The 27,614-nt window shown below is 36.9% G+C and overlaps 1 protein-coding gene, 1 long non-coding RNA gene and 1 other non-coding gene across 28 annotated transcripts in view; 1 reads left to right on the forward strand and 2 right to left on the reverse strand.

The window, feature by feature from the left end:
• The window catches only part of LOC149731924 (titin-like), a 163,307-nt gene that overhangs the window by 7,066 nt on the left and 128,627 nt on the right, over window positions 1-27,614 (forward strand). For 21 of the 26 annotated variants that reach the window (XM_089885393.1, XM_089885399.1, XM_089885394.1 and 18 more), the window contains exons 13-69: window positions 112-233; window positions 447-617; window positions 833-955; window positions 1,162-1,269; window positions 1,531-1,656; window positions 1,875-1,985; window positions 3,020-3,111; window positions 3,488-3,635; window positions 3,869-3,979; window positions 4,229-4,359; window positions 4,714-4,846; window positions 5,158-5,259; window positions 5,449-5,597; window positions 5,923-6,085; window positions 7,185-7,307; window positions 7,476-7,721; window positions 8,006-8,212; window positions 8,696-8,845; window positions 9,091-9,210; window positions 9,485-9,670; window positions 10,063-10,220; window positions 10,570-10,726; window positions 10,975-11,097; window positions 11,341-11,532; window positions 11,802-11,985; window positions 12,315-12,484; window positions 12,675-12,833; window positions 13,130-13,315; window positions 13,383-13,601; window positions 13,941-14,084; window positions 14,460-14,588; window positions 14,856-15,047; window positions 15,523-15,590; window positions 15,834-16,052; window positions 16,235-16,506; window positions 16,723-16,851; window positions 17,153-17,397; window positions 18,595-18,689; window positions 18,764-19,167; window positions 19,400-19,969; window positions 20,188-20,255; window positions 20,489-20,686; window positions 20,929-21,041; window positions 21,991-22,121; window positions 22,422-22,622; window positions 22,958-23,086; window positions 23,338-23,496; window positions 23,818-23,948; window positions 24,157-24,321; window positions 24,438-24,590; window positions 24,651-25,133; window positions 25,541-25,648; window positions 25,868-25,997; window positions 26,333-26,487; window positions 26,634-26,719; window positions 26,794-27,215; window positions 27,351-27,464. In XM_089885393.1, coding sequence (XP_089741519.1) covers window positions 112-233; window positions 447-617; window positions 833-955; window positions 1,162-1,269; window positions 1,531-1,656; window positions 1,875-1,985; window positions 3,020-3,111; window positions 3,488-3,635; window positions 3,869-3,979; window positions 4,229-4,359; window positions 4,714-4,846; window positions 5,158-5,259; window positions 5,449-5,597; window positions 5,923-6,085; window positions 7,185-7,307; window positions 7,476-7,721; window positions 8,006-8,212; window positions 8,696-8,845; window positions 9,091-9,210; window positions 9,485-9,670; window positions 10,063-10,220; window positions 10,570-10,726; window positions 10,975-11,097; window positions 11,341-11,532; window positions 11,802-11,985; window positions 12,315-12,484; window positions 12,675-12,833; window positions 13,130-13,315; window positions 13,383-13,601; window positions 13,941-14,084; window positions 14,460-14,588; window positions 14,856-15,047; window positions 15,523-15,590; window positions 15,834-16,052; window positions 16,235-16,506; window positions 16,723-16,851; window positions 17,153-17,397; window positions 18,595-18,689; window positions 18,764-19,167; window positions 19,400-19,969; window positions 20,188-20,255; window positions 20,489-20,686; window positions 20,929-21,041; window positions 21,991-22,121; window positions 22,422-22,622; window positions 22,958-23,086; window positions 23,338-23,496; window positions 23,818-23,948; window positions 24,157-24,321; window positions 24,438-24,590; window positions 24,651-25,133; window positions 25,541-25,648; window positions 25,868-25,997; window positions 26,333-26,487; window positions 26,634-26,719; window positions 26,794-27,215; window positions 27,351-27,464 — 9,783 coding nt within the window. Of the gene's footprint in view, window positions 1-111; window positions 234-446; window positions 618-832; window positions 956-1,161; window positions 1,270-1,530; window positions 1,657-1,874; window positions 1,986-3,019; window positions 3,112-3,487; window positions 3,636-3,868; window positions 3,980-4,228; window positions 4,360-4,713; window positions 4,847-5,157; window positions 5,260-5,448; window positions 5,598-5,922; window positions 6,086-6,870; window positions 6,890-7,184; window positions 7,308-7,475; window positions 7,722-8,005; window positions 8,213-8,695; window positions 8,846-9,090; window positions 9,211-9,484; window positions 9,671-10,062; window positions 10,221-10,569; window positions 10,727-10,974; window positions 11,098-11,340; window positions 11,533-11,801; window positions 11,986-12,314; window positions 12,485-12,674; window positions 12,834-13,129; window positions 13,316-13,382; window positions 13,602-13,940; window positions 14,085-14,459; window positions 14,589-14,855; window positions 15,048-15,522; window positions 15,591-15,833; window positions 16,053-16,234; window positions 16,507-16,722; window positions 16,852-17,152; window positions 17,398-18,594; window positions 18,690-18,763; window positions 19,168-19,399; window positions 19,970-20,187; window positions 20,256-20,488; window positions 20,687-20,928; window positions 21,042-21,566; window positions 21,745-21,990; window positions 22,122-22,421; window positions 22,623-22,957; window positions 23,087-23,337; window positions 23,497-23,817; window positions 23,949-24,156; window positions 24,322-24,437; window positions 24,591-24,650; window positions 25,134-25,540; window positions 25,649-25,867; window positions 25,998-26,332; window positions 26,488-26,633; window positions 26,720-26,793; window positions 27,216-27,350; window positions 27,465-27,614 lie in introns of those variants that run through there. The other 5 variants (XM_089885391.1, XM_089885412.1, XM_089885396.1 and 2 more) reach the window with 4 other exon arrangements.
• Window positions 2,771-2,844, reverse strand: Trnan-guu (transfer RNA asparagine (anticodon GUU)). Its single transcript has one exon. It is a non-coding gene; the product is annotated as a tRNA-Asn (tRNA).
• LOC149731926 (uncharacterized) lies at window positions 15,486-16,875 on the reverse strand. The gene is made up of 2 exons (XR_016385741.1): window positions 16,734-16,875; window positions 15,486-16,528 (listed from the first exon to the last, which is right to left on the reverse strand). It is a non-coding gene; the product is annotated as an uncharacterized LOC149731926 (long non-coding RNA).

The following is a 27,614-nucleotide window of genomic DNA, read 5'->3' on the forward strand; positions in this document are numbered from 1 at the left end:
TTTGTAAATATTTTTTGTTTACTATGCCAAATGTGACGAAAAAGTAATCTAGTATCCGTATGTAATCCCAAAATTTTGTTAAATAGGCCGCCGTTGTAATTTCTGTTTCAGGAGAAAAACTTCTCCAACAGTTAGGAACAACAGCGGATGACTCCGATGGTTTTCGAACCGGTATCTCTCAACCTTTGCCCCAGGAAGTCGTGGATATGATGCGTAATATAAACAGATTACAGGTGAGATATTTAGTCGTAAGTTTTGAGGAAGACTTACCCGTGTTAATTTCCGTGTATTTGGTCTTAATATAGAGCTCACAAAATTGGACGCTTCTCGTAATGAATTAACACTCAGTTTTAAATGCTCCGAAATATATAACCGACAAAAGTCGCAGAGAAACAGCCTACTCTGTTAGATATCTCAAATATAATCTGTTTTTATCGCATTTTCAGGTTATCCTTCAAAAACTAGAGGCCTCGTCCCCCAATAAACAAGACGGGGTTAAACAACGAGGGAAAAGAAGAAGAAGGAAAACCTTAGGTGGAAACCCAGACCAAGACGATGGTTTCTCGGAGCAAAATGAAACCGTGACACCCAGGGCTATTTCAGATCACCTTAAAACTGTAAATATCAGTTATAACATATTTTATTTTCTATATAAAGGATAGGGTCAGATGAGACTGTTCTCTTCTCATCCCATTTGGTGGAAAACAAAAAATGTTTACAGAATTATATAACCGTAAATTGTGTATAGATGTTTGCTAACGGTGTTCCATTTTATTCGAAACCCGTTCCACGCTGGTAGATAGGATTTTCTGACCTGCTAAACAATTCACAGGTTTATAATTGGATTCGTGGTCCTGGCGAAGACCATTTGAAAAAAGATTCAACTTTTGGAAACTCTTTGGAAGAAACTGAAAAATTAATTTTGTGTCACAACGGATTATTAAAGAAATCTGCGGTTAGTAAAACTTCTTTTTGTAAAATTTTATATTTTCTGAATGTTTATAATATTGCATGACTCATACTTTAATAAAAGAATAAACGGTGCAACATATTTATCCTCGCATGGTGGGGCAACGACAGTCGTTACAACACGGGTGTTTCGTTTCAAACACCTCGTGCTCGCTTACAAGTTACCGCTTATGTTACTTTTTTAATTTGCAGGAACCGTTTCGAGTATTGGCGGATATTAAACCAAAGTTTTTGGAGTTAAAGTCAAACATGCAGTACATGACGTCAGATCGACATCAGCGACAACAAGAAACGCCACAGGTGAATGTAACTTAGTAATCTTTGCATGGCGGAAAAACGACAATCGTTATAACACGGGTGTTCTGTTTCATACACCTTGTACTCGCTTGCGCGTATATTGCTGTAACTTAAATGTATTAGTAAACACTGGTTTAGGCAATAACTGTTAAATGTGACTTTCATGTATGGTGGAAAGTGCGGCAACAACTTTTCCATAGGGCGCTGTATTTCGCCTGACTGGGTAATTTGAAAATTTGCAGATTAACCATTGTTTATTTTCAGTGGGTTGAAAGTATCGCAAAGAATTTGGCAGTCGTTGAAAACTTCAGCAGAAACTTTCAAAAACAACTTGGTATAAGAGGAAATTTGTTACAAGAGACGCATGCGTTTTATAAATGCGCAGACAAGGTAACTATTGTAGGGCGGGGTAAGATGGGACATGTTTTTTTTTCTTTTTTGTCACAATTGGTAAAACACAAAGAAAAGGAACATAAATTATAACTGTATCCTCACTACTTTAAAAGAGCGTTGTTAAATGTTGAAACACGACCAGGATATTGGGATTTAGGTGCTAACGGTATCAACTTTACCCCACAGTACTGTATGTAATCATAAACACTAAACAGGTTTCGTCGTATCTCGACGATTTACTGAAGATATGTGTGAACGAAGCAACTCTATTAGATACTCTGGATACAATTCAAAACAATCTCAACGACTTGCATTACTTTCACAAGGTAATACAAATGTGCACTGTCTGCAAGATTGCAATAGCATGTTCAATAATACTAATATATTTTCGTAATGGTAATTACTCAAACGTGAAAAGCCTTGTCTGTAAATCAGCGGTAAACTATCCTACCTTTTTTGTAACTGTATAGACTGCGTTTTGTTAACTGTTGTAAGTGAATAAAACCTGGGCTGTAATAGATGCAAGTCCAACGAAGTCTTGGTAAAAAATCCGGTGACATTTAGCGTATAGGCCTATATCAGAGGAGTTTGACAAGCTGGTATTTTGCTGTTGCTACGACAAATTACGCAAATAAACTATAATCTTAATGGCTACAGATGACGTTTGTTGCATAATAGCGACGTTTAGAATCTACATATCTAACGCTTTTTAAATGTAATGACGCACAGTATCATGGTACAGTATCTTATACGCTGTCTCGCACCCTAACTTATTGAGTCAGCTTAGCCTAGTGGTTACTTCACTTGAAACAATTCATCAATTGTTGTGGGTTCGAATCCGTCCCCACCCCTTCCACCACGGGCGCCGTCTGACCATTTGCTAAATAAAACCAACGCCAAATCAGAAAAAAAACGTTTTTGTTAGGAATGTATTCGTGTATAGCATTTGATAAATTTACGTTACGAATATTTGGTTTTGTTTTAAAAAATGTTAATATTAAAAATGCATGTAGTATTGAAGCGTTAGCCTAACTTTCGTTTTCCTACTTGAAAAGTGACAGCTTTGACCGCAGACAAAGAAAATGCGCTGGCGTTGTAAAATATCAAAATGCGTCCCTGGGTGGGCTCGAACCACCAACCTTTCGGTTAACAGCCGAACGCGCTAACCGATTGCGCCACAGAGACGACGTCTGAAACGGTTTGAAATCAGCAATATAAAGAAAGCTCTCTCTCAGTTGCGCGCCTTCAGATTTATTAAGTACAGACAGTTATTTGCGGACAATAGGCCACGCGCGTCAACAGCATTGTGTCCACAATTACAATGTTTTTACATTAGCCGAATACTTCATGTGATATTTAGGAGCTAACCAACTCTCAAGAATCATTGTTGCAAAATGCTACAACTTATCTACGAACGTTGTCTTCACATAATGAATACGAAGATACAAACAGGTAGTAATTAATTTAACAGACCATTAATTACCGTACATTGTCTTGTGCTAGAGCACAATCAACCGCTACAGTCTCTTATATCTATTATGTATTATTGTATTCATATTTATAATTTGATGCATAATCTTTAAATTTCATTTATTTTGTGTTTAGTAATAAACTTATATTTTAACAGCTGTGTCTTCAATTACAGTTGATTGGAGTTGAATATATAATTTGTTGTAGTTTTTTTCTAAAAGATCATTTATTCACTGTACTTTGTCTCTCATATATGAATATTTTTTTGCATAATCTCTAGATTTATTAATTTTTGGACCCCGCAATTTGGTTTCATTAGTCTGTATGTCACAATCTGTTAACTAACCCTATATTGCAGTGCTGTCTACAAGCAATCCACAAAAGCCCGCCACATCGTAGCTGAACTTAAATGTCGTGTAGTTCGTTGTCACGACCTTTGTGAAGCATGCAAGGTCAGGTTGGAGCATATACTTCAACTCAAAACTGCTCAAAAAGATGTAGTTCAGGTATTCTTGTTGCCAACATGAATATATTGTGTGTAATAACTTGTATAATAAGTTCCAACAGCCACCCCTTTGGCCTGAAAAACTTTCCCACACTTTTAATCCATAGCATGTTTTAACGACTGTGTTTTGCTGTTAATTTCTTTTCTTCTTAATTGTTTTAAAAATTTAAACTCTATTCTAAAAAAATATATATATGTATATATATGGTGTTAATAAAAGTTTTGTTATTTAAGGCGATTGAGTGGCTTACCGACACCAGACACACCATACAACAAACACACAGAGCACTCGGAAAATCTGCTAAAGATGTGGAATTCTTGAAAGCTAGACACGAAAACATAAAAGTATATTAGTAATATATGCTCGTAAGTGCATGGATGTTTGAAACAGAACACCCGTGTTATATCGACTGTCATTGCCTTGATACTAGAATAAAACAGTTTATGTCATTCATTCTGTCATTCAACACCTTTGTTATAACAACTTAAGCCCCTCATTACCCTACCACATGAATATTAAATAAGTTTCATACAATCATACATGCAACAACTTGTATAAAAGGATATTAACATTATATAATATATGTATTACAGATAGCAGGCAAGGAAGCTTACGACAATGGTAATAAACAACTTTCCGCTATCTCCGTACTAAGAAGATGTTTACAGCTTTCCCCACCCCACGGCGCTCCTAAACCTCCTGTCTTGAAACGAGCTTACAGCAGGTGAAGCAAATATTTTGCAAAAACTACAAACTTGATTTGTTTGGTATTTTTTACTTTGTAGCGAAATTAGAAACATCTGTCAGTTTTTACTCTAAGTTAATTAGTATGTTTTATCTTGTTAAGCTTTGTGTCTCACAGAGATTAGATTGCTTGCACTGTAGCCAAATTATACCATAATACTCAATGCTGTTACTCTTGCGGGACTGTGTGTCTTTGGCAGATTACTTTAAGGTAATTGCTCTAACCCGTGGTTACCTGTCAGCCATATGTAAATAAAAAAATATATATGTGTGACATAATCACCAAAATTCTTACCTAATTGCGGAAATTGAGATATTTGTTGTTTGACTTTAGTGGACAACTGGTTTCGGAATCCGGCAAGTTACTTCCCACATTAGAGTCAGCTTGGGATAATTTTGTTCGTGCGTGGCATGACAGGAGAAGCCGGTTGTCTGTTGCTCATATTTTCCATCTTAATGCTGAACAGGTATATTATATATGTATGGTGTATTATATTTACGTTCTGTTTTACGATAGTTACTGTAGGGTGTAGTCTTTATTTGTGCCTTGTAATATTCCAATAAAAATGTATGTTTTGTAATGTCCGTAGCTTACTTTATCCTCGCATTGCAATGACAGTTGTTATAACACGGGTGTTCTGTTTCATACACCTCGTGCCCGCTTACGAGACTACGAGTTACCATGTACGTAACTTTGTAGATAGTTATATTTCGCCTAAATGGCTCTGTCAGTCTCTTATTCCAGTAGAATAAAAGTAATTGTTTCCTTAACTTTTAGTTATTTAAACGCGCATCGCAACTTGAGGTTGACATTGATGATGCTTACCCTTCCCCACCAAACCAATACAACACCAACACCAATGATGGACGCACATCAAGGGTATGTGTAGCATATGTTGTGTCTTTAAACATCTATGTTTTGTCTATCTATACGGCCTCACACTCATTACCATTATTTGTAACTTCATAAGCTTTGGAAATCAAAGAAAGTAATGCTAATTTCAGTAATTTGTAACAATAACAAAAATTTTTTTTTTGCTTTTTTACAAACATTTGTCGTTTATTCCAGCAATCCCGTAGTAGCAGCACGAAGAGGAAGATGGAACCTCTTCGTGAAGCTCATTACTCCTTCCATGATGACTTGGAAGAAGTGATGCGGATGGGAGACAATCTTCTACATACTGACGACTATGAAGGACTTTTATCTTCAGATGACGGGTGAGAACTGAGAAATTACAGATTAAGATTTTATAAGTTAATTAAAAAAACAGAGCAGTTATATTTATCTTTTAGTTTAAAATATAACTGTGTTTGATTTTAGTTCTGTTTACAAAAATAAAATAGATATATATATAGACCCATTGTGTCAAACTTAAAAAGGCCTAGGCCGTACATTATACATTAAATTGTTCAATAAACTATAATTCAATAGAGTAGTAACGTACTAGAAAAATATATAGGGAAATAATGTTTATCAAAAATTACAATTTCAAAATATACCCATTCTCACCATGCATCAACTGACCACCTATTTAAACCTCAGTGGAAACTTGGTTGATTCTGGTATACAAGGTAAACTGGACAAGCTAACTGACATACGATGTTCTCTGAGAGAGAAATGGACCTCGTTGAAAGAAAAAAGGGGTTATAACAACAACCGTAGCAGTCTCAAATCAGGTTACAGCTGGGTGGAAGCTGTAAATGAGGTAATTTTAATAAAACTATTACTTTTTGATGCTTATGATATTAATTCGACAAAAAAAATGGTGTATATATATATATATATACATAAAACACAGATTTCTGGTCAGTTTTAATACAGACATGACTGCCCAAATATATGGGAGATTTTATTTTTATTTTATACAATTTTCTATAAAAACGAAAATCTTCAATGATGTAAGAAGCAACAATCAATTACCAAAATGTTAATATAAGGGTGCAGTATGGTTTCGGTGTTATTTGTGCAATTAATTTCACCACTTGAATGAATGGCAGGTCTAAGTAGGCTTATCAGTGGTAACTGTTTCGTTAACAAGAACATACCAGCAGTATGGCCTGCTACATTACCTCTCTGTTGTGTGCCATACTACAGCACTTAAAGTGGCTTCATTTGACCACTGTCCAGTCTGGTGGTTAGACACATTATTATAGTTTAGTGAACTGTAATACTGTGATCATAAAACCTTTAGTACAGGTATTTAGTGCTTATGCATAGTGAAAAAACAAATTTACAGTGTTAATAATCACAGCGTATTTGGTTAAGACATTAAGTACTAGGGAAAATATATTTTTAATATTTAAATTGTTCTGCAGTATAAATAGTCAGAGCCTATTTAGTAATGCAACTTTAAAAGTAGATTGTTGAGATATTTATACAGTGTTGAGAAATGAGTGACAGCAAGCAAGTTAGATGTAGTTTAGAAAATAATGATAAGAATGAAAAAGAAGAATTTGTTGGAAAAATTCGAGTTCTGACAAACGAGTCGGAAATAGAAGTAGATGTTATTGTAAGTTCTGAATAAAATTGAGGAATTTTTTTATGAATGTAACTTATTTGACCCTCGCATAGTGGGCAAGAACTGTTGTTATAACATGGGTGTTCTGTTTCATACAACTCATGCTTATTTTTTTTCACTATGTTGTTTGTGGTTGTTTTTTTTATGTTACAACTGTTGAGTGTCTTGCACAAGGACACACAGGGGCAGACCGTGTTATTAATTATGCTGGGGTTGTGGTACAAATCTTGCCCAAGTCTTAAGGACCGAACTCGTGTAAATAGATTAATTAATTGTTGTTTTACAGTCCACAGATTGGATCCGGATGAAACTGGTTGAATGCGGTCCGAACTCATTTGATATTGGAAGAAATATTAAGGAGGCTTTAAAATTGTTGGAAAGACATGAACAACTTCTGAACGTTATGAAGGTACACATTTAACTGTGAATAGTAGACATTATAACCATGTCACAACAATCGTTTTGTACACCTTATGCGAGTTAGCACATATATTTAAGTTTAGGGTTTTTTTGGCATTACGCATAAGCAACTCCTTGGTTAGAGCAATTGCCGTTGGGTAATTCTTTTATCTTTCAGGAACAAGAAGAGACTGTGACAACATTGCTTCAAAAGGAACAACTTGAAAACTCTGACCTTGCATCAAATGAAACATCATTTGCAACAAACTCATGCAAGCAAGACACCAATAACTCCCAGGACCGTAGAATGCATCGTGCTATGAGTCATTCATTGTCAGATTTATGGAGGGAACTTACAACGCTGCTTTCCAAACGTCATGTTCTTCTTAACAAGTCTGTTGAGTTTTATAAATCAGCAGTAAAGGTGAGACGTGCATATAACTCTGGATGTATTTGTGTAAATTTGAACATGTGTTCATGAATAAATGCGTAGCTTTATTACTATGGTTGTACCCAATATAATAATAAATTTGCAGTGGTTTAACAGGCAGGGTTTTATTTAACACTTTCACCCAAGTACTTTTTACCTGCAGAGTGTGTATAACGAATGTCGTTTTGTTGCTAATTCCTTCTCTTATTGTATTAATTTACCTCATTTTCGTTACTGTATTTTAAAATAAAATTAAAGATTTTTATTGTATCATGTAGTTTGGAAACCAACTGACATGTCTTGAACAATACCTTAACTGGAAGGAGTTGCCTGCCGACCGACCAAGCGCTGAGAGTTTGATTTCCACCCTCGGAGATATGAACGAGGAGATGTTGGCTGCTTCAGTGGATTGCTTAGCATGTGGTCGCCAACTGCTGGATATGTTAAAGTCGTTGAAGTCGTCGCAACAATCTGATCGTCATAAGGTGTGTGTATGTTGCATGTATTACTAGTGCAGGCTATTAATGGAGGATGTGATACTTGTACAGTTTATTACTAGTGAAGATGCATTACTGGTAGGAGTAGGTAGGTTAATCTATAAGTGAATTGTTCGCTGTATGGCAGTTAAAATGTCAGTATAATAAAACTGATTTTTTTACAAGAAAAGTTATTTACTTTTATATTGCTATGCCTGGTAGTTATACAGTAGAATTTAATCATTGTAGTTAGGTCTTGGTTGGTCATTTATAATGGGATATGCTATGGCTGTTTTGCCTGAGTTCTATACTTTTAATTAGAAACGAGTTTTTTTAATAAAGTTGTGGCTCAAGGTTATTGTGAACAAATGATATTTATCGACTACAGCATATATTCGTATCCGTGTGACCCTAAAAACAGTGGTGATTATTCAATGCACGATCAGGAAATATGAGATTTAGGTGCTAACGGGGGTCTATACTATACTACAGGCGAGCTTTGGAAGTGCTTGTACTGCGGTTGAATGCACGTTGGAATCGTTGGTTGAGCGCAGAAGACAAGTTGACTTTCGTGAGCAAAGGAGGAGCTTGGTGTTGAAGAAAGCATTGAAGATAAGGGAGTGGGAGGAAGAGGTGGATGAGGTGGGAGCATGTGTGGTGTATTGGTGTAGGGGTTAGTTTAAAATGACGTTTTTTGGTCCAATTGTAAGTTTTCACTCTGAGTGTCATGTGTGTGGATTCAGATGCATTCTGTACTTAGGAAAAATGATTTTGGAAAAATTGTTTCTGCGTAACATATATATAAATAACCCACATATAGTTTTGAAAAATTAAAGCAAAAAGGACGTTAAGTCTTAAACTAACGACTTGATGAATATTATCTTCAGGTTATAGACTGGTTTGAAATTATCCGTGATTCTAAAGTTGAAGTTGTTGAGCTTGGTTTGAATGCAGCAGAAACTGAAGGGCTGAAGGTTCATCTGGAACAAATTAAAGACCAGGCACAGGTTATTTTTTTAACTATGTTTTTGTTTATTTTCACATAACTGGTTGCACCAGTTTGCTTATGAGTTACCACTTGTGTAACTTAATGAGTAGCTATGTATTTTTTGTTTTATGGATTAAAATCTGGGGTGACATTGATATTGTTACAGTTACAAATACAGTTATTTCCATATTGGTTTTCATTTATATGATTCTAAGGCAAATGATATCACCTGTAAACCCGGGATGACATGACACCCATGCAACCCTAACATTGTGCCCATGTTTTCAAACCAGTCTCAACTGGAACGAGCGAAAAAACTCGTGGAAAAAGCAAATGCTGAGCTGGAGGCATTTGGAGATGAATTTTTGACGATTAAATCCAAAGACCTTGACGTGGTTGGTGAGGACTTCATGAAATCGGTTGATGAAAGAAGGGAAGAACTTAACAGGGCTGTCGGGTTCTATCAACTGCAAAAAGAGGTGATTGTTGGTTATTTTATTGTGTAGTGTATAAAGTAGTCGGGCAGAACACCAATGAGCAATGTCATGGCTCATGGCATGCAATGTAAAGAGATTTGGACTAATAGATTGCTTACTTACTTTAAGAAGAAAAATGGACCAATAGATTGCTTACTTACTTTACTAGTTAATAATTGAAATACTAAAAATAGTACCTGCTAAAATACATGTTGAAAAATAGAAATTGGAGGGTATATAGATGTTAAAAGCTCTCCTGTTTTTAGGGCTTCCTTTTCTATATAATACTCGCACAGAAATTATGCACATTAGTATTTAATATTGCATTCATTCCTAATAATTGTACCCCATTTCTGATCTTCATATTTTCTCATACCAACTTTATTTTCTCTCAGAGCATCATCTCACTTACTGAGATCGAAAAGAAATTGGAAACGGGAAAATTCTCTTCCGATCCGGATGAAAACAAGGAGCAGGTGGAGAGGTTTCAGGAGAGCGTTGATGCGGCTGCTAAACCATCTCTACACCTCGCTAAAGTCATTATCTCAGAACGGTTTGTATTTTTACTTAATTTAAACTAACTGCATTTTTCCTTACATGCGGTTGCTGCTTAGTGTATAAGCCTAAAAGAGATCGTCTGTCAATTGTTTGTTTGTGGCATCATCAGAATATGACGTTATATGTCTTGCCCAATGAGACATTTGCCCGTACTGAATTCCCTAAGTACACTTACTGTTGTTTCATTCTATGTGGGGCCTTGTTAAAGACCTGACATCTATATCATATTCTTCCCATTACCCCAACACCCAGCCCTCTTATGTGTGTTCACTGTGGTTGCATTATTCCACATTTGCCACTAATTTACCATAATTTCCACAACTTTTTAACTAAAATATTTTTAGGGAATCTGGCGAAACCGCAGGCTTAGAAGGGGTTATAACTTGTCGTGACAACGTTAAGCGCCACAAAGAAAAGTTACTTGACACAATATTTCGGTGCCAGCAAGAAGCGCTGCGAATAATTGAGATGGTTACTCTGTTTATCAAGAACTCACAAGAAGTAAATCAAGTTTTATTTTAATTTTTGGAAAGTGTTTTTTAAATGTCCATCCTTTTATTGCACTTTGTGTTGCTTACCAACAAAAACACGGTTAACCAAAGCTAATGATTTTTCATTTTATGTAAGAGTTAATGAATGAATCTAGTTCTGTTTAACTTCATTTTAACTTGCCTTTGTCCTTTCTATTATTTTTACAAAAATAATCCAATCGTAAAATTTAATTTGTGTTTTCACATTTTTATTTCCAGCTTCAAAACTGGGTAACAAACGTAGCAGGAGGAATGCTTGCTACCAATGCCATGGTAGGTGGGAGCCACGACACCGCTTCCCAGTTTCTTATGTGGCATCAATTACTCAGTCAGGATGTGCAGGTGAACAACTACATATATTGTGAATAAATGCTTTATCCTTGCATGGTGGGGCAACCACCGTCGTTATAACACGGGTGTTCTGTTTCATACACCTCATGCCTGCTTACAAGGTATTATGTATAACTTTACAGGTAATTATTAGCATTTTCTTGTTTTTTTACTGTATGGCTGATAATTTAGAAAACCCAAAATGTTGTAAAAGAATTCACAGAAAAAATTAATGCAAAAATTTTTACTTTACAGAAAAAATCTTCCGAATTAGAATCCATCGTGAAAACAGCGAACATACTCCTGGAGACGGGATGCAACAAACCAGAGGATGTTGTGAAGAGAGCGGAAGAAACAAAGGAAGAATGGATGAAGTTGAACAAGAGGATCAGCAGTAGAATCAACTTGGCGGAAAAGTTTACGGACTTTCTCTCTGAAATAGAGGAGGTCGGTGAACGATGGAAAATTAAAAATTATCTTCTTTGCTGTAAATATGATCTTTGTATAATAAGGTTTAAATTCATTTTGTAACCAACCTTTATATTTATCCTTTTTGTTAAGTTTTACTAAGTAATTTGATTTATAAATTTCATATAATACTTTCATATTTTCCCCACTATTGGCATTTACCCAGACTCTTTCTATTTTACGTAATATTGGTAATTTTTCGTAATATTATTTATTCTCCAACTATTTATAATTTCCCGTTTCCTCAGCTTTTCAAGGAGCTATCAGATGTGGAGTCATCGGTGGCGAGCATGAGGCATGTATCGTTGCAAGAATTACCCGAAGCCCAACTAAGACCTATAGAAGTTAAAGTGAGGAAAATACAAGAGGATATTATGGAGATGGTGGAAAAAGGAAACAATGTGAACTGTAAACTCACTAAGGGAGTAGCAGGTCAGTTGAATGAATGTAATTTATTTACCCAAGTGTGGGGACAACGACAGCTGTAATAATACAGGTATTTCATACACCTCATGGCCACTTACAAGTTACCATGTAGGTAACTGTGTGGGTGATTGATTTTTCTGTATGGCCAACAATTTAGACAACTCATTAGTGATCACTGGGTTGAAGGAATTACTGTTAAGTGTCTTGCCCAAGGATACATGTCCAAAATGGTAACAGCGACGAACCTTGAACCCATTACCTTTGGGTTGGAGGCAAGCACACTAACCACTATGCCACAGCTCCGGACATATTGTAATCAAAACAACTTTTCCCAGATGATCCGTTTGATGCCCAACAAGCAGTAACGACAGTAACCGAACTGCTTGGTGAGCTTCACCTTAGAAAGTCAGCCATGATGGATACTTGGATATCATGGAGGTACAAAGCTGGTGTTACTAGAGAGACCGACTCTCAGTGGAAAACAATTGAAGATAAAATTAACAAGGTGCGTTGGATTGGATATAGGACTTGTCTAAGCATGTATATCATATTTGCCAAAAAATATTTTTTGTAAAGAATAATTTTTGAGAATAAATTTTATTTTAAAACAAGGTTAAGTTTTTTTTAACGAGAATGAAGTTTTTTCATAGCTAAAAAATTATTAACTTTTTTTTATAACAAGTTGTTCCCACCAGGTGATGGCTTCTTTGGAAAATCTTGAGCAATCGATCTTTTTAAATGAGGAGGTTCGTCTCGGAGCAGATGAGGAGGAGAATCTTGCTCTTTCAGATCAACTGGAGAATAGTCATCTTTTGCTGCAGTCCTTGCATCTTGAGATTGAAAAAACTGTCAAGGTAAAGAATTTATAGTTTGGCTGATTGTGTGGTGTTATATTTATTTGTAAATCTTTATTTTTTTGATACATTGGTTTCTTGTTATATAAAATAATTAATTTTTAATCATATATAAATATGCCGTCAATTTCTTACGTACTTTTTATTGTAATGTTATAACAACAGCACCCAATAGTAGTTTGCAAGTTCAATAAATTGACTTGGTAATCCATTTTTATCTCTTCCGGCCTCATTTTACTTTTGGTAGTGAACCTGTAATTTGGTACTCCTGATTTCTAACTGTCTCCTCGTCCCAGCACGCAGAGATGCTGCGCATCCGGTCCACGCTCCCAACATCCACAGAGCAGGAGGACAAGGATCAACATCCAGTCAACAACATGATCTCGGCTCTTCTTACACGATACCAGATGCTTAACTCTCGGATGAGGAATTATAAACAAGCTCTGGCAATTGCCAAGAAATGCCTTGACTACATTGAAAAGGTGGGGTATACTTTATTTAGGTTAATAATAGAGACTAACCTAATAACCCCAAATCCCTCAACCCCAGCTCCAGCTCGCGCTTGAAGAATCGGAACAAGATTTACTGAACCGGGAAAAACTTTCTCAATGGAGTGGATCGAGTTCCAACCCTAAAAAAGGGACGTACTTGAATGTTATGCTACGTAGTCATGACCGAACAAAGCTACAAATAGATGAACTGATGAATGCAGTTACTTCCACTAACTTTGAAGTCCATCAGATTATTGAGAGATTTGAGCTCGGAAAGGTGGGTGGTTTGTATTTCTCATTGCATAGATTTATATGGGCTTTACTATTTTGTGCCAGGATTCGATAACCTTTTTAGATCCAAAAAAGCTACATGTTTAAATTTGTATTCTATCATATAATCGCTTTATAAAAAACAGATCACATGTGTTATAAAGGCTGTCTTTTATGACCACAAGAGGATAAGGCAAGTTACATTCATACAAATGCTTATACTATAATATTCTTTATAAAAGTTTCTGAATTGTAATAAATAGTCACATTGTCCGCTAAAATGTTCCTTTATCTCCATTAACTTTGAGTACATTTACACTGAAGTTGTAATTTTTTGATTTTTCAGACTGCCAGAAATCGTCGTTCGTTGGACGAAATTACTATGGAAGTATCGGTTGCTTATTCAAGGTGGAAACAACTATGGCAACAATACAGGGATTCTATGGAGGCTGAACAAGTGTCTGCTTGGTTTGGTCACGAGTATAAGACGGTACGTTTGTACGGCAGTTTAATTTAGACAACATATGATTGTCCACTGGTATGGGCCATTGTTCATAAGCGTCTTGTGTATTTAGCTGGATGTAGTGTCTGCTAAGGTATTTTTCAAATTTAAAATAGTGGTTTCAAAGCCATGCATGATAAATTCTGTACAAAGAGGTTGTACTCCACTTATAGTGTATACAAACTTAGTGTGTGGTATAAATTATATATATATATGAATTAAACTTGATTTTTTTTAAATGTCTGAAATCAATGATATTGATAACAGCTGCATAGCCTAAATCTATTTAGTTTAAAAATTAGTTATGAGTAATACTAAAGTTTTGCAATTGTGTTTTAAAATACCCACTAATCTGTTCCCCAGCATACGGACAAGCTGGTGAAGTTTCAGGAGCGCCTGTGTAACTTGGATGTGAGGATCACTCATTGTAAGAATAGCGGGGAAGCTCGTCACTTTCAGAATGAAGCTGAAACCTTACTTGCGGATGTAAAGGTATTATTTCGCATGCGCCTTTGCCCGCATAGTTTTTAAATTTAGTATGGTTTGCTGCTAGTTCCATTCTCTGTGTATTTTTGTTAAGAATAGCTTTGCTATGCCATGTGAGGGTAAACAAGTTACATTTAATCATTTATTTATTGGTGTTTTATGCTTCTAAAATGACCCTTGCCCAGTTTTGACCAAAAACCCATTTGTCTGACTCGTTATATTTCTTTATTGAATTATTTTATCAAGTTTAACACTGACTCAACCTTTTTCTAGGTGGCTCAAAACTTGTGGTCAGTTTTCACCAAATCTTGCAACGAACGATTGACGACGGCGAGCCCTAAATACGAGGAAATTATCCAAGCTATGGAGAAAATAACGAAGGAGATGAGTTCTGCTGAACGTAGAGCAGGAAATGCGGCTTCTTCGTCTAAGATGTTGCAGAAATTCTTTGCTCTAACTGACGAAGTAGGTGCTTTTATTTAAGTTAGTTATATATTATTGTTGCAGCAGCCTTGCTTTTTAATTGACGCTCTTCCCACACTTTTCATCCATTGCATGTTTTAAGAACTGTCGTTTTGCTGTTAATTCCTTTCTTTTCGTTCTTTAAATAACATGATCTTTGCTATCGTTTTTAAAAGTTAAATACAAATTATATTATGTGTTGTATAACATGATATGGTCTGGTACACAGTGAACCAGTGCTTGCAAAGTTATACACATTGGGTGCAAAGCTGTATACGATTTACCCATATTTGATATTAACGGTCGTTTTCCATTAATAGTGTTTTGAAATGCTTGTTAACACCAGCACAAGGTGCATGTTATTGCTAAGGTTACAACTCCTTTGTTTTATCATCGAGTTAGGTTTTTATCCTAATGGTAATCAGTAAGCGCCCTATGGTATTATGTTCATATATTGTAATGTATTAACACAACACAGTGCGAGGCCTGGAACGATGAATTAAACAAAGTAATTTCTGTCATCAAGGAAAAGTCGTCTTCAATTCGGTGAGTTATCCAATAAAAAGTTATCATGGTTATTTACACAGAATGCTCGTAAAATATATTTCTTTATGAAAAACATAAAATATAGATTTTAATTTACAGGAATATTTTTAACATTGAAGATTTTAAAAATAAAGATTTTAAAAACAAGATATTAACCTAAACCTAAATTTTTTGAAAAACTACATTTTACTAAGTGTTTAATGCGTCATTTTTCCACAATGGTTTACATTGTGTCCTATATAGAACGTCGGATGAAGCAAACGACCTCGTCCAGTTATTTGATACGAAAGTGCTTGGACGTATGGATGAGCAATCACAGCGAACGCATAAGTTTGCTCCGATCATAGTTGAAGCTGAAGAAAGTTTGGCTGATGATTCGCCTGGTTTGGATAAAGCTCTGCCATTTAGGAACTTAATGCAACAAAAACAACGCGATATTTTGGCCACCGTAAACAGGATGAGGTATATTGGTTGTAAAAATAAATTTTATTCTGCATCTAAAATTTTTTAGAATATTTTTTTGGGTTAATCAGATAAAAAAATGGTATAACTTTAAGTTAAAGAGCGAGTTTTACGAAATATGTAATTAATTAAAATCAAGTCTAATGAAATATTATATAAAACTTTTTATCTTTGTTTTTTAGAGACGAAGTATCAGTTCTACAAAGCCTTATCCAACGGGTGAAGCAAAAAATGCATTCTAAACCCGAAAGGCCTAATTTAGGGGTCAATTCACCCCCTAAAAATGACGCCGCCCCGGAATTCCCCCCTCCCCCACCCGCCTATGATATGTCAGTCTTGCTTGACGAGAATTTGCAAAAAGAGAACGAACCACGAGGTTCGAACACGCCAAGAGAAGGCCGGATATTTGAGAGGCCGTTGGTTTGTGAGGATTCAGATACAACATCATTGGAAAGTAAGTGAGCATGAGCTGAATTCTTAGAAAAATAGGGAACTTAAATGTTATTAGGTTTAATGTAAATAGGTTATTTTTAAATTTGTTAAATGTAACTTGGGTCATTTTGAATGCAAATTAGCAGTAAATTATCTTCAAAAATGTTTGTTTTTTGGAAAATAAAACACATTTTTAGGTAGTTTTATTAGGATCACGACTAAAACGAATATATTTCAGCTGTAACATACCGTGAGAGTTTACTGGATGGTCAAAGTGAAGGAAGCACTTCTAGTTTAACAACCAGTAGTTCGCCTTCGTCGTTGTCCGATGTTTATCTTGTTCACGATAATAACAAAGTCTTAACTGGTTTGTAAAATTCACTTAAATTTAATATAATATACGAATAGTATTATGGGGTGAGATGGATTCTGTTAGAACATAATCTGCCATATTTCCTAAGTTTTAACAATTAACACACTGTTTACACTCGTGAGGACGGTCATAAAATTCTGCAGATAGTTTTCCTGGGACCATCTTACCCCAACCAACTATATATATACACATTTTTAAAAACTTTAAAGAAATTGTTTTCTTTTTGTTGTTTTAAAAAGTTATAATTTCCCGTAATAATTTACATTTCACGTAATATTATTTAAATATATTTCAGCTCGCAAAGCTTCGTATAACAATCCACCCGACGACGATGACGATTCGACATACACTGATTTCATGTCCTCGTTCGTTCAAGTCGAAGATCGTATCCGTGGCATCAGGCAGTCACACAGCAACAGCTCAGTCAGTTCAAGCGCTTCTACCAACAGCAGGGGCATGGCAGTGCCTCAAAAACCACCACGTTTAACCAAAAATCGTTTGTCCGACGCTTGGTCCGGTAGCGGAAGTGACGTCACGAAGGTACTTAAACTCACGTGACCACCGAGCACTTAGAAAGCAAAATAACTCGCACAACCACTTTCGTGTAGAACTCACCGCGTAGCCATGCTGCACTTTTACTTTGAAACACCAAAAATTGTGCACGTATTGACGCTGTATTGCTGCGTACGGTCAAGCCGTACAGTGTTGCCGTAATAGTAATGTAATCCAAGCAAGTGCCAAACCTAACTCGTAGCGGGAAAAATATCTGTAAACACTGTTTTCTTAAAGCTTTTTAATGTTTGTATAATCACCCGTATTTGTATTTCATTTTAACCTTGCCCACATACCTTTGTAGCTATAACTACCAAACACTGTCATATAGAAGTACTTGTATAACTTTCTAGATTAATGGTTATGTATAGCGTGACCACTAAATACGTTGTTATCACTCACGTGTATTATATTGCATGCATTTTTCAACATTCGTAGTTTTATGTCACTGTGCACACGTGTGTTACCCACGACACGATATTAAAACGCCTTGTCTTTATGTGTCTGGTTATGTATTATACCTTTCTATAGTACTGTGGGGTAAGATGGATAAATATAGAATCCCATATTTCCTAAGCGTGTTTTATTAAATTAAAAACGCTCATTTGGAGTTGTGAGGACACGGTTACATAATTCCGAGACAATAAAAATGAAAACATGAACCATTTTACCCCAACCTACTATATTTATGCTCGTTTAGTTTCCTAAAGCCGAGTTATAAATGTATCCGGATAGCGTATCTATATCTAATGTCATAGAATAATGTAAGACTAACAGTAATGTATTAACATGGGAGTTTAGTGTAGACGGTGGTGCAGGCTAATGCTTTGTTACATATGATAAAAGAGATACTTTACACACGAGGTGTATGAAATAGAACACCCGTGTTGTAACGACTGTTGTTGCCCCACAATGCGAGGACAAATAAGTTACATCTATTCAATTTGATAGCTTTGTAAAGATATTTGTGTAAAACTAGGTTAGACTGGTTAATTAAATTACTAAATTTGTGTCACATTAAGCCTTGTCTGTTTGGATTACTGAAATTATATACGGTGGACACGGAGACGTCATACGTGTCCTGTAGGCAATACATTACTTTTCAACATATAACGTAACTTTTAGACATAAGTGGGATACGATAGGTTACCTTAAGCACATATTATCGCACGTTTTCATGATTAGATCGAAGATACCGCAACCGATGCAGCGGAATTGGCTGAAGTTTCACCTGTTGCTGCACAAACCGTAACTTCTTCACCCGAGGATTTCGTTACAAGGTAAATATTTCGGCTTTAGACAACAGGGTACAGGTTCGAAACCAACCTAATCATATACATTTTAAAACTTACAGTAACACCGCTTTGGATGCGGATAATCTGACTCCGAGGTCTCAGGACTTGGAATCGGTGACTTCTTGCAACACTGACTTGCTTCTACACGCCGACCCAGTGTTTGGTGTGGTGGGTAACTGGCCACCGAAAGCACAGCAGAAAATTGAAGTGGCTGTGTCTCAGAATAATGCGGGAAGTTCGGATTTGTCGGTTCCGAATGCCCAGCCTTCACGGAAAATAACAGTGAGTCATATAAACTCTGGAGACGCAAGTGAAAACGGTCATGGTTGGCGCGCATTTCGTGTTGATAAAATTAGCGTTCGAACTGAAGAGAGAGTCGACCAAGTACGAGTTGTGCAGACGAGGACGAAAAAGGAGAAACCGTTAGAGGTCGACCTTGAGCAAGGAGAGAAAGACACAAATGGTATGCAAGTTGTGAAACTATTTGTAAAGTAAGAATACGATTTCTCAATTTTATTCACGTTATTTAATGCACGCGGTCAGCCGGTCCCAATAACAAAGAGAAAAAATATCACCTTAAGTTGACCATTAAAATTAATAACGATTCATGTTAAACATAAAATCATGAAATGTAACAAAACAAAACATAAAGAAAATATAAGAATCATCACAACTTTAGTTATAATATTTTCTAGATGGGAAATTTTATCGGAATTTCGTAAAACTGTCGGTCTCGGAGTCAAGCGAGGACATGGACGGTCTGTCAAAGAAAACGAATCCACTTCGAACCAACGTTGGCGACCAGTTCTCTGTTACGGTGTCGCAGAAACGCACGAAGAGTAAATTCGACAAAACAATTTCGCCAAAACGAATGCGAAGCTTCGGCCGACTTCGCGATCGTTTTTTCCCGAAGAAAAAAGAAAAGAAAATCGGAGGAAAAATCACTTTGAGCAAAATGAACCAAACGACCTGTCACCCCAGTGGGAAAGATGTTTCCACTTACGCCAACATCCCAAACTCCCAGATGCAGAATGAGAACATCCACTCCAGGAGCATTTCTCTTCTCTCCTCTTCTTCCTCAGTATGGGATACTGACTGCTTAGTTGCTGCTGATGCTGTTTCGTGTACTGTACCTCCTGTTCTTGCTCACCACGCTAGAGGGCGCCCCGAGGACGACAGCAGTGAAGTAACGGACGACCTCTTGACACGTGACCCGTTTACAGGCATCCGAAATAAAAACTTAAAAGCCAAACTTTTAAAACCAGGTAAAAATCAAAAATTAATTTTTAATGTATAACTCAAAAATTAATTTTTAATGTAACTAGCCAACGAATTAGCGCAGATTTTTCCCATTACCCCAACACCTCGGCTGCTTATGTAAATATACTGCTAAGCTTATTTATGTATTTATACCAATGTATAAATAAATCAATAAAGAACGTTATATAGTCCTTTATGTTAAATTAATACATTTATTTCACAGTGCGAATTAAAGCAGTCTCGGTTAAAGGATCGCCAGAACGTAGTCCAAGATCCACAAGTCCACGAAAGGTAAATGTTGCTAAATATAACCGGACAAAATCTTTTTAAAGCATATGGTAGTGGGTTAAGGTGTGATACTTTTAATACATAATATCCCATGTTTTCTAATCATGTTTTTACCAATTAACGTCGCTCCTTTAAAACCATGGCTACGGTTTAAAAAATATTAAATATTTTACTAACAAATGGGACAACACATTAGAATGAAATGTACCATCTTACCCCGACCTTATAATTCATAGAAAACCCGTTCTGCTGGTGTGTCGAAGTCGTCAGACCTCTCGTTTTCACCACGATCAAGACAGAAGTTATTTGATGTTCGATCTTCGCCACGAACCCGAAATAAATCGCCAAAGAAGTCGTTTCATCACTTCAGGGGAATCTCGTCAAACCTTCAATCCTCTCATGACACCCACGACTATTCTTCCGGAGATTCAACGGTCATCTTTCACACCTTAGCATGCGTTAGGGTTGATAAGAGAATTAAAACCAAATTAGTTTAATGCGTTCCTAATATAGAGTATTACGAAATATCTTGTACTGGTATTCCATCTAGTATTTTCCTATAGCCGTTTTGTCGGTACACTATAGCTAAATGCCTCATGGCAGATTTTGCACTAAACTGTTAAAAAAGTTGATCCTAAAAATAGATTTATTTTCACAACGTTTCCTATATATGTAGATCGAGGCTTCTTCCGATACAGCTTCAACCGTTGTGAGCGCGAATTTCTACCGGGAAAAATCAAAAACCGTACGTCCGTTTCATCAAGCCAAAACATCGTCACGTAGTTTATCGTAAGTTAATGTTTTATGTACTGTATGTATATAGTAGGGTGGGGTAAGACGGGACACGTTTTCATTATCGTCCCATTTTGTTAGTAAACAAAGAATATTCATAGAAAAACGTAGCCCGCCACTCGAAAAAAGCAGTTGTAAAAAAAAGGCATTTGCGTGTTAACGGCATCCCATCTTACCCCACAGTACTGTATACAAAACTATTATGCAACAACATGCAGACCAAGCTAAAAGACAATGATAATGAGATAAGTCTTGTCCCCATTGAGGCAAAGCAGAGTCTCAGCCAGCCACTGCGAATGATTAGAAACTTGTCAAGCGATGCTTCTCGTTAGACGCATTCGACAGTTGGTCTGTTATGTATGACGTCATGACAGCCGCTCTCCGACCTAAAAATACAAACGAATCAGGGTGCTAGTGGCATGCAGCGCCGTCTTTAAGATATAAAAACCCGCTCTGTCCCAGGAGATTCAAACCAGTCAGCGTGAGCTTGGTTATCGCCACGTGAGCCTTCTTTGCTTTATAGAGATACTTATATGCGCGTAATTTGTTTGTTAGGTCTTGCACGCCGAACTACACGGCTAACGGCGGCTTGTTTTTCAGCTCAGGTTTACATATTTCGTTGAAGGAAATTATTTGCCTGTTTTAAAGTTATCTTAGTCAATCTCTTACTGTAGTTTACAGTTTTTACGTCGAATTTAGAGTAAGTCAATAAGTATTTCATTTCCTATAATAATAGCAACAAATGATATTCAATGTAGCAGTAAGGCCTATGTGGAATTTCGACGCTGCCAAGTATTTTAAAATAGCCATTTTTAGACTAGATTATTTATAAACAAATAAAAACTTATAGAAAATGTAAGAAAGAAAAACAAAAAATTAAAATATTTAAAAATTTTAGAAATAGTTTTTATCTAGATTAATATTTGGATTTTATTTCCGTTTTCAGTTTTCCCACCACGAAGGCAAGAATGTCGAACGCAGAACAAACGATGTCGGTTTCCCCACAGTTCGTCCAACCTCTGCAAGGCATTATTGCCGTGGAGGGCGGATCTGCGACGTTTGAAGCCATTGTGGCAGGTCAGTGATATGACGAATAACATTGACTTCCATATAAAATAAAAATCCATTTTTTGCAAAAACTCTATTGAAATTATTTATTTAAAATTGCTTGAACTATTTCTTTTTCAACTAATAATAATAATTTTTAGTAAACCGGCATTTTTAAAACCAATTTTATAACGGTTTTATAGCGCCTGTCTTTTTTAGTAGAGTCGTGCTCAGAACAGTTGTATATTTCCGACGTTTCGTTTCGTTTTATACCAATTGAGTCGCTGAAAGATTATCAAAAGTTTAATTAACCAACACACACGCTTACAGGTTCACCGAGACCAGAAGTGCGCTGGTTCCACGGCGGGGAAGATGTGACCGGTTCGTTGAATTACGAGATATCATATTCAATGGACGGAAGAGCGTCCTTACATATAAACGAGGTGTTTGATGAAGACGCGGGACATTTCACGTGCCAGGTGTCCAATGATTATGGGAAAGCTTCCAGTATGGCGGAGCTGGTGGTCGAAAGTAAGTGGTTTATAATCCCATGTATAAAATATGGGATTTTATACATGTTAGTTTTAGGCGTGTGTAAGTTATGGGGTTAGATGGATACTGTTAAGCACATAAAGTCCCATATTTTCTTATTTTTTTTAACAATCACTGAGTATTATAACAAAAGGCAATGAAACATGACCCTTTTACCCCAGCCCACTGTATACTGCAGAAAGTAATTCCAACACAGTGTAAAACGTGTTGTTTTCATAAAATTACCACAGATTTTATGCAAACAAGCCCCGAACAGAAAATTATAAAAATTTGACGTCCATGGCCGAATTCGTAAACTTATTTTATTTTCGCAGCCACCACTGTTCCCCCTGATTTTACTGAAAGATTGTCCAACGTTGAAGCGAACCAACGCGAAACTGTGAGGTTCGTTGTCCAGGCAACGGGAGTCCCCACACCACGAGTCAAGTGGTACCGAGAGGCAAGTTTGAACAAATATATTTAAACAATGCTAAGATTATGAGCAATTTTTTTTAAGTATCCCGAATATATGCTTGAATTTTGTAAATTACAACGACGCAGTGCTAAGTTTTTTCACAATAAACGCTGCTATTATTCCAATAGTGGTGACTTCAAGATACAAACCGTTTTATTTTTCTACTCTAAACTTTTGCAAATTTATAGCTACGTAATGGTGCATATTAACAACACAATTTTCAATGTTATTTGAAGGGAGCGGAGATTCGCAATTCCAACGACTTTCAGATCCGATGCGAGGGCGATCTGTTCAGTCTGACGATTGCGGAAGTTTATGAAGAAGACACAGGGAGGTTCACGGTCACTGCTGCGAACCAAGGAGGCAAAGCGACCTCTACTGCTGTTCTTACAGTGACAGGTAATATGTTATATACAGTAGGGTGGGGGGAGATTGGAGATCTTTTATTTTATTTTCTCGTCGTATTTGGTAGCAAACAAAGAATTATAGAACCGTATTCTCACGACTGCTATGGACCGTTGTTAATTGTTTAAAACACGATCAGGATATTCGGATATTATGTTCTACAGGTTTAGATATTTAAAGTCGTCTACCATTTTCAACGCTTCGCGGTAGTTAGATTATAAAGATATTACTTTAAACTTTAAAGTAAAGTTTAAAGGTATTGGACTATATAGACATTGCGTCAATTACCATACTGATCTAAATGTTATTCAACAGGAGACGGATCCATCAAAAGTGGGCGAACCGATGAAGATTCGGAACGTCGTATGATGATGATGACGCATGGCGAGGACGTGTCGGCGCATCAAACGTATCAACATAACATGCAAAGAAGCGCCTTTGTTAAGGTTTGCATTAACCTGTGTTTTGAAGTTTTTCTTGTATATAATAACTCTAATATTAGTTTAGTTTAGCTTTTTGAGTTTGGGTGTACCAATATTACTTTTGAATTTGGTGCAAGTGCATTTCGTTCGTTTTGGTTGGGAAGTCCGTTATTAGTCAAAAGACTGTGTATGTAGTTACAGTTCCAAAGTTCTAATACTTCACACTATACAGGGCGAACGGACTTTTTCAAACTCACCGGATAAGAAATCGACACGAACCGAGACACAGCATTCCTCTATGCAGTCAGCTAGTTCGAAAATGACAGGGAAATCTATTTTGAAACAAAGGCACCAAAGCCCATCGCCGATTAGAAGCGTGCGCATGAGCCCGCCTGTGGTAAGTAAACAAAATTGAAATGTGAATATGAAGATGAAGATGCGACATGTCCAACGTATTATAAGAAAAATTATTAAATTTTCCTAAACAAAAAATTTAACATTTTTTTTGTTCAGCTACGAACGACTACAACTACAACTCATCGGGAACAATCATCTTCGCCTATGTCACGCGTACATAGTGTAAAGGCGCCTTCACCATCTAGGAAACAGGACAAAGAATCAACACACGAAGTGCAAGCACCTTGGAAATCAGGACCGCCCGCTTTGGTAAGTTCTCACAGTTTATGGACATTTTTTTCAAGTGCTGTAATTTTAAATACATTACAGAACGTGCATGATTCTGCAAAATCAGAAGAACTATCACAGCCTGGAACTTTACGAGAGGTAATGACTTCCGATGTTACAATGGAAAGTGAACAACACATACAGGAATCGAAGTCTAGACAAAGCACAGAATATTATATGGAGGAATTACAAGAAACATCATACACCGCTACTGCTGTACGCGAAAGCGCGTCGGTTCACCAACAGTCAGTGACCTCAGTCAGACAGGACAATTTATCAATGACATCATCATTACGTCACGAAAATGTGGCTACGTCACTCATTTCGTCATCCACATCGTCATTGTCGTCATCAGACAAGCCACCAGCAGCAAAGCGACCTTACGTCGCACCTGTTCAACAAGTTGGTAGCTTGCCTTCTTCAGTAAGTCACTGCGGAGAAGTTAAACCGATCGCTGGCGTTCATAAAGTCACACCCCCATCGCCCATGGTCCATAGGACTTCATCACAACAAACAATTTATCGGGTAAATTCATGATTTCATTTTTGTCACTTTTGAAATTCTCACCCTAGTTTTATAACATTTTGGCATGCTTCACAACAGTTGTCACCTTAACACTTCACAAAAGGTTAGACTACCAACCAAGCAGCGTATATATCACCTATAAGCCAAGCTGGCATTCTATATCTCCCCCTTTACCGATAAGCTTCTAAATCGAGTGTTTTACTCATTGTGTCAGTGAGATAAGTGGGCGACAGCTGCACTTTCTGTCCCGTCACCTCCAAGTTCTGCCTCGCATGATGCGGTCGCTCTGTACCAGACACGTACAGCTTTAGTGCATGGCTAATATCGCTATACAATATTTCTCTTTCACTGTGCACAAAATATCTCATGTCACTTCACCAAATCACGCTTTTCATCTCACTAACTAGGAATCACAGCATGAACAAGACACTTCATCAATTCACCAACAAATTGAGTCAATTACTGAACAAATGGCTAGCGCTACTATTGGAGATGACGAAACAGAACCAAGCCAGGTCTAAACAGATGCATGATGTAGACTAGATTGATACGACTCTATTATATACCAGTAATTGTGTTACCTCACCAACATCTATGTATGATGTATTGAATTTGTTGTCCAATATTTAATATAAAGCCAACATTTTATTTGCCTGTATCCATATTAAAACACTTGTTGGTCCTTTTTTATCATTTTGGTACAATATTTTTACCGGTTTATGCTTCGTGTATAGGACCTTGCCGCTTTCCCGCCATTTATCAAATCCGGGATGAAGGATCTTCACGTACAAGAAGGCGATATGACGAAACTAGAATGCGAGATTATGGGAAACCCTGTACCAGATGTTATGTGGTACAGAGAAGGTACATTACATACGATTGTTGTTTTTCCAACTTCGGCTGCGGTATCGCATGCCAGCAACGGTTTAAAGGCATAAAAAAACATTTTCTGATAAAACTGCACCAACGTTTTTTGTTACCTTGTTTGTTACCTTGTAAGACAATACTTTTCCTGCAAGATTATTTACTTACCCATCTTTTTACTAAACGGGCATTTTTACAAACGTTAACTTTATTACCATATAAAAAGGATTTTGTTTAAACATAGGGAAATTTTCAGCATTACTGTATACCTGGCAACAGCAGTAATTACGTTATTACATTTCAAGACTAAACTCTATGTTTTATTAAATCTACAGGAGCTGAAATCAAAAGCTCTCACGATTTTGAAATTACTTATGATGGGCAAATCACCCGCTTACTTATAAGAGAAACTTTTGTTGATGATGCCGGACATTTCACTTGCACAGCATCGAGTGTTGCTGGTTCAACCTCGTGCACATGTGTACTAAATGTAAGTTTTAGAACCATATGCAGTTTAACAAGTTTTATGTTTAACTACCATCGTGGGCTTATATGTGTTCATGAGGTGTATGAAACAAAACACCTCTTCCCCACCATGCGAGGATAAATAAGTTACATTCATATTTCATACTACAGGTAACACAGCCTCAGACAAAACCTGAACGCGCCCCTTCAGCTTCTGAAACTGAACTTTCAATGACAGATTTTGATGGATTCGAAAGGTAGTTCTATTTTTCCAATTGTACCACTGTATTTTACGCTTATTCATTCAATGAACACGTTTATTCGTTTACAGTACCGAGGCGGAACTTGATTTTGTCTCCGGCGTTTCCGAAGCCGAACTTACAGATACTGAAATATTTAAACCAAGTGCTGCGGCTGCAAAGCTAGTCAGCAATGCTATTAACGCCGGCGAGCCCGCGCCCGGGGCCACCATGCTTTCCCCGGTCGTCGAAGAAATGTCAACACACTCCGGAAAAGCTTCGTCAAAGAGCATGCAGTCAGAGGGCGCTAGAGTGCCGAATGACGTTTATCCAAGCGGTGAGCCGCCGCAGTTCCTTAGCACGCCCGCCAGTATGGTTAAACTGGTTGAAGGCGCTTCAGTCAAACTAGAATGCGTCATATCCGGCGTACCAGAACCCAGAGTGACGTGGGCAAAGAACGGACAAATGCTACAATCTGGACATCGGTTTAAAATAATTCAGGACAGGACCAAAAGTAAGTTTAAGCAAAAGTTGTTTCGTTTTTCGATACCTTTAAATTACATTTGAACATCTCTATTCATTTACACATGTTTATAATTCGTTGATATTCCCCCTCAACTGTCGATGCTAATCACACCATGTTGCATAGACTTGTATTGCCTCGTCATCGGAATGGTTTTCGCTGAAGACATCGGTGAATACACGATCTCAGCAACAAATCAATTCGGTTTCATCAGTGGATCTGTAATGCTCATATCAGAAGGTAAAAGTTATATACGTGGTAACTTGTAAGCGGGCACGAGGTGTATGGAACAGAACACACATGTTTTACGACTGTCGGTGCCCCGCCATGCGAGTATAAGCAAGTTACATACGTTTCTTTATTAATTATGATTATTCAGTAACGCCAGTA

Source organism: Ciona robusta, chromosome 9, assembly GCF_009617815.1.
Source record: "Ciona robusta chromosome 9, ASM961781v2".
NCBI lineage: Eukaryota > Metazoa > Chordata > Ascidiacea > Phlebobranchia > Cionidae > Ciona > Ciona robusta.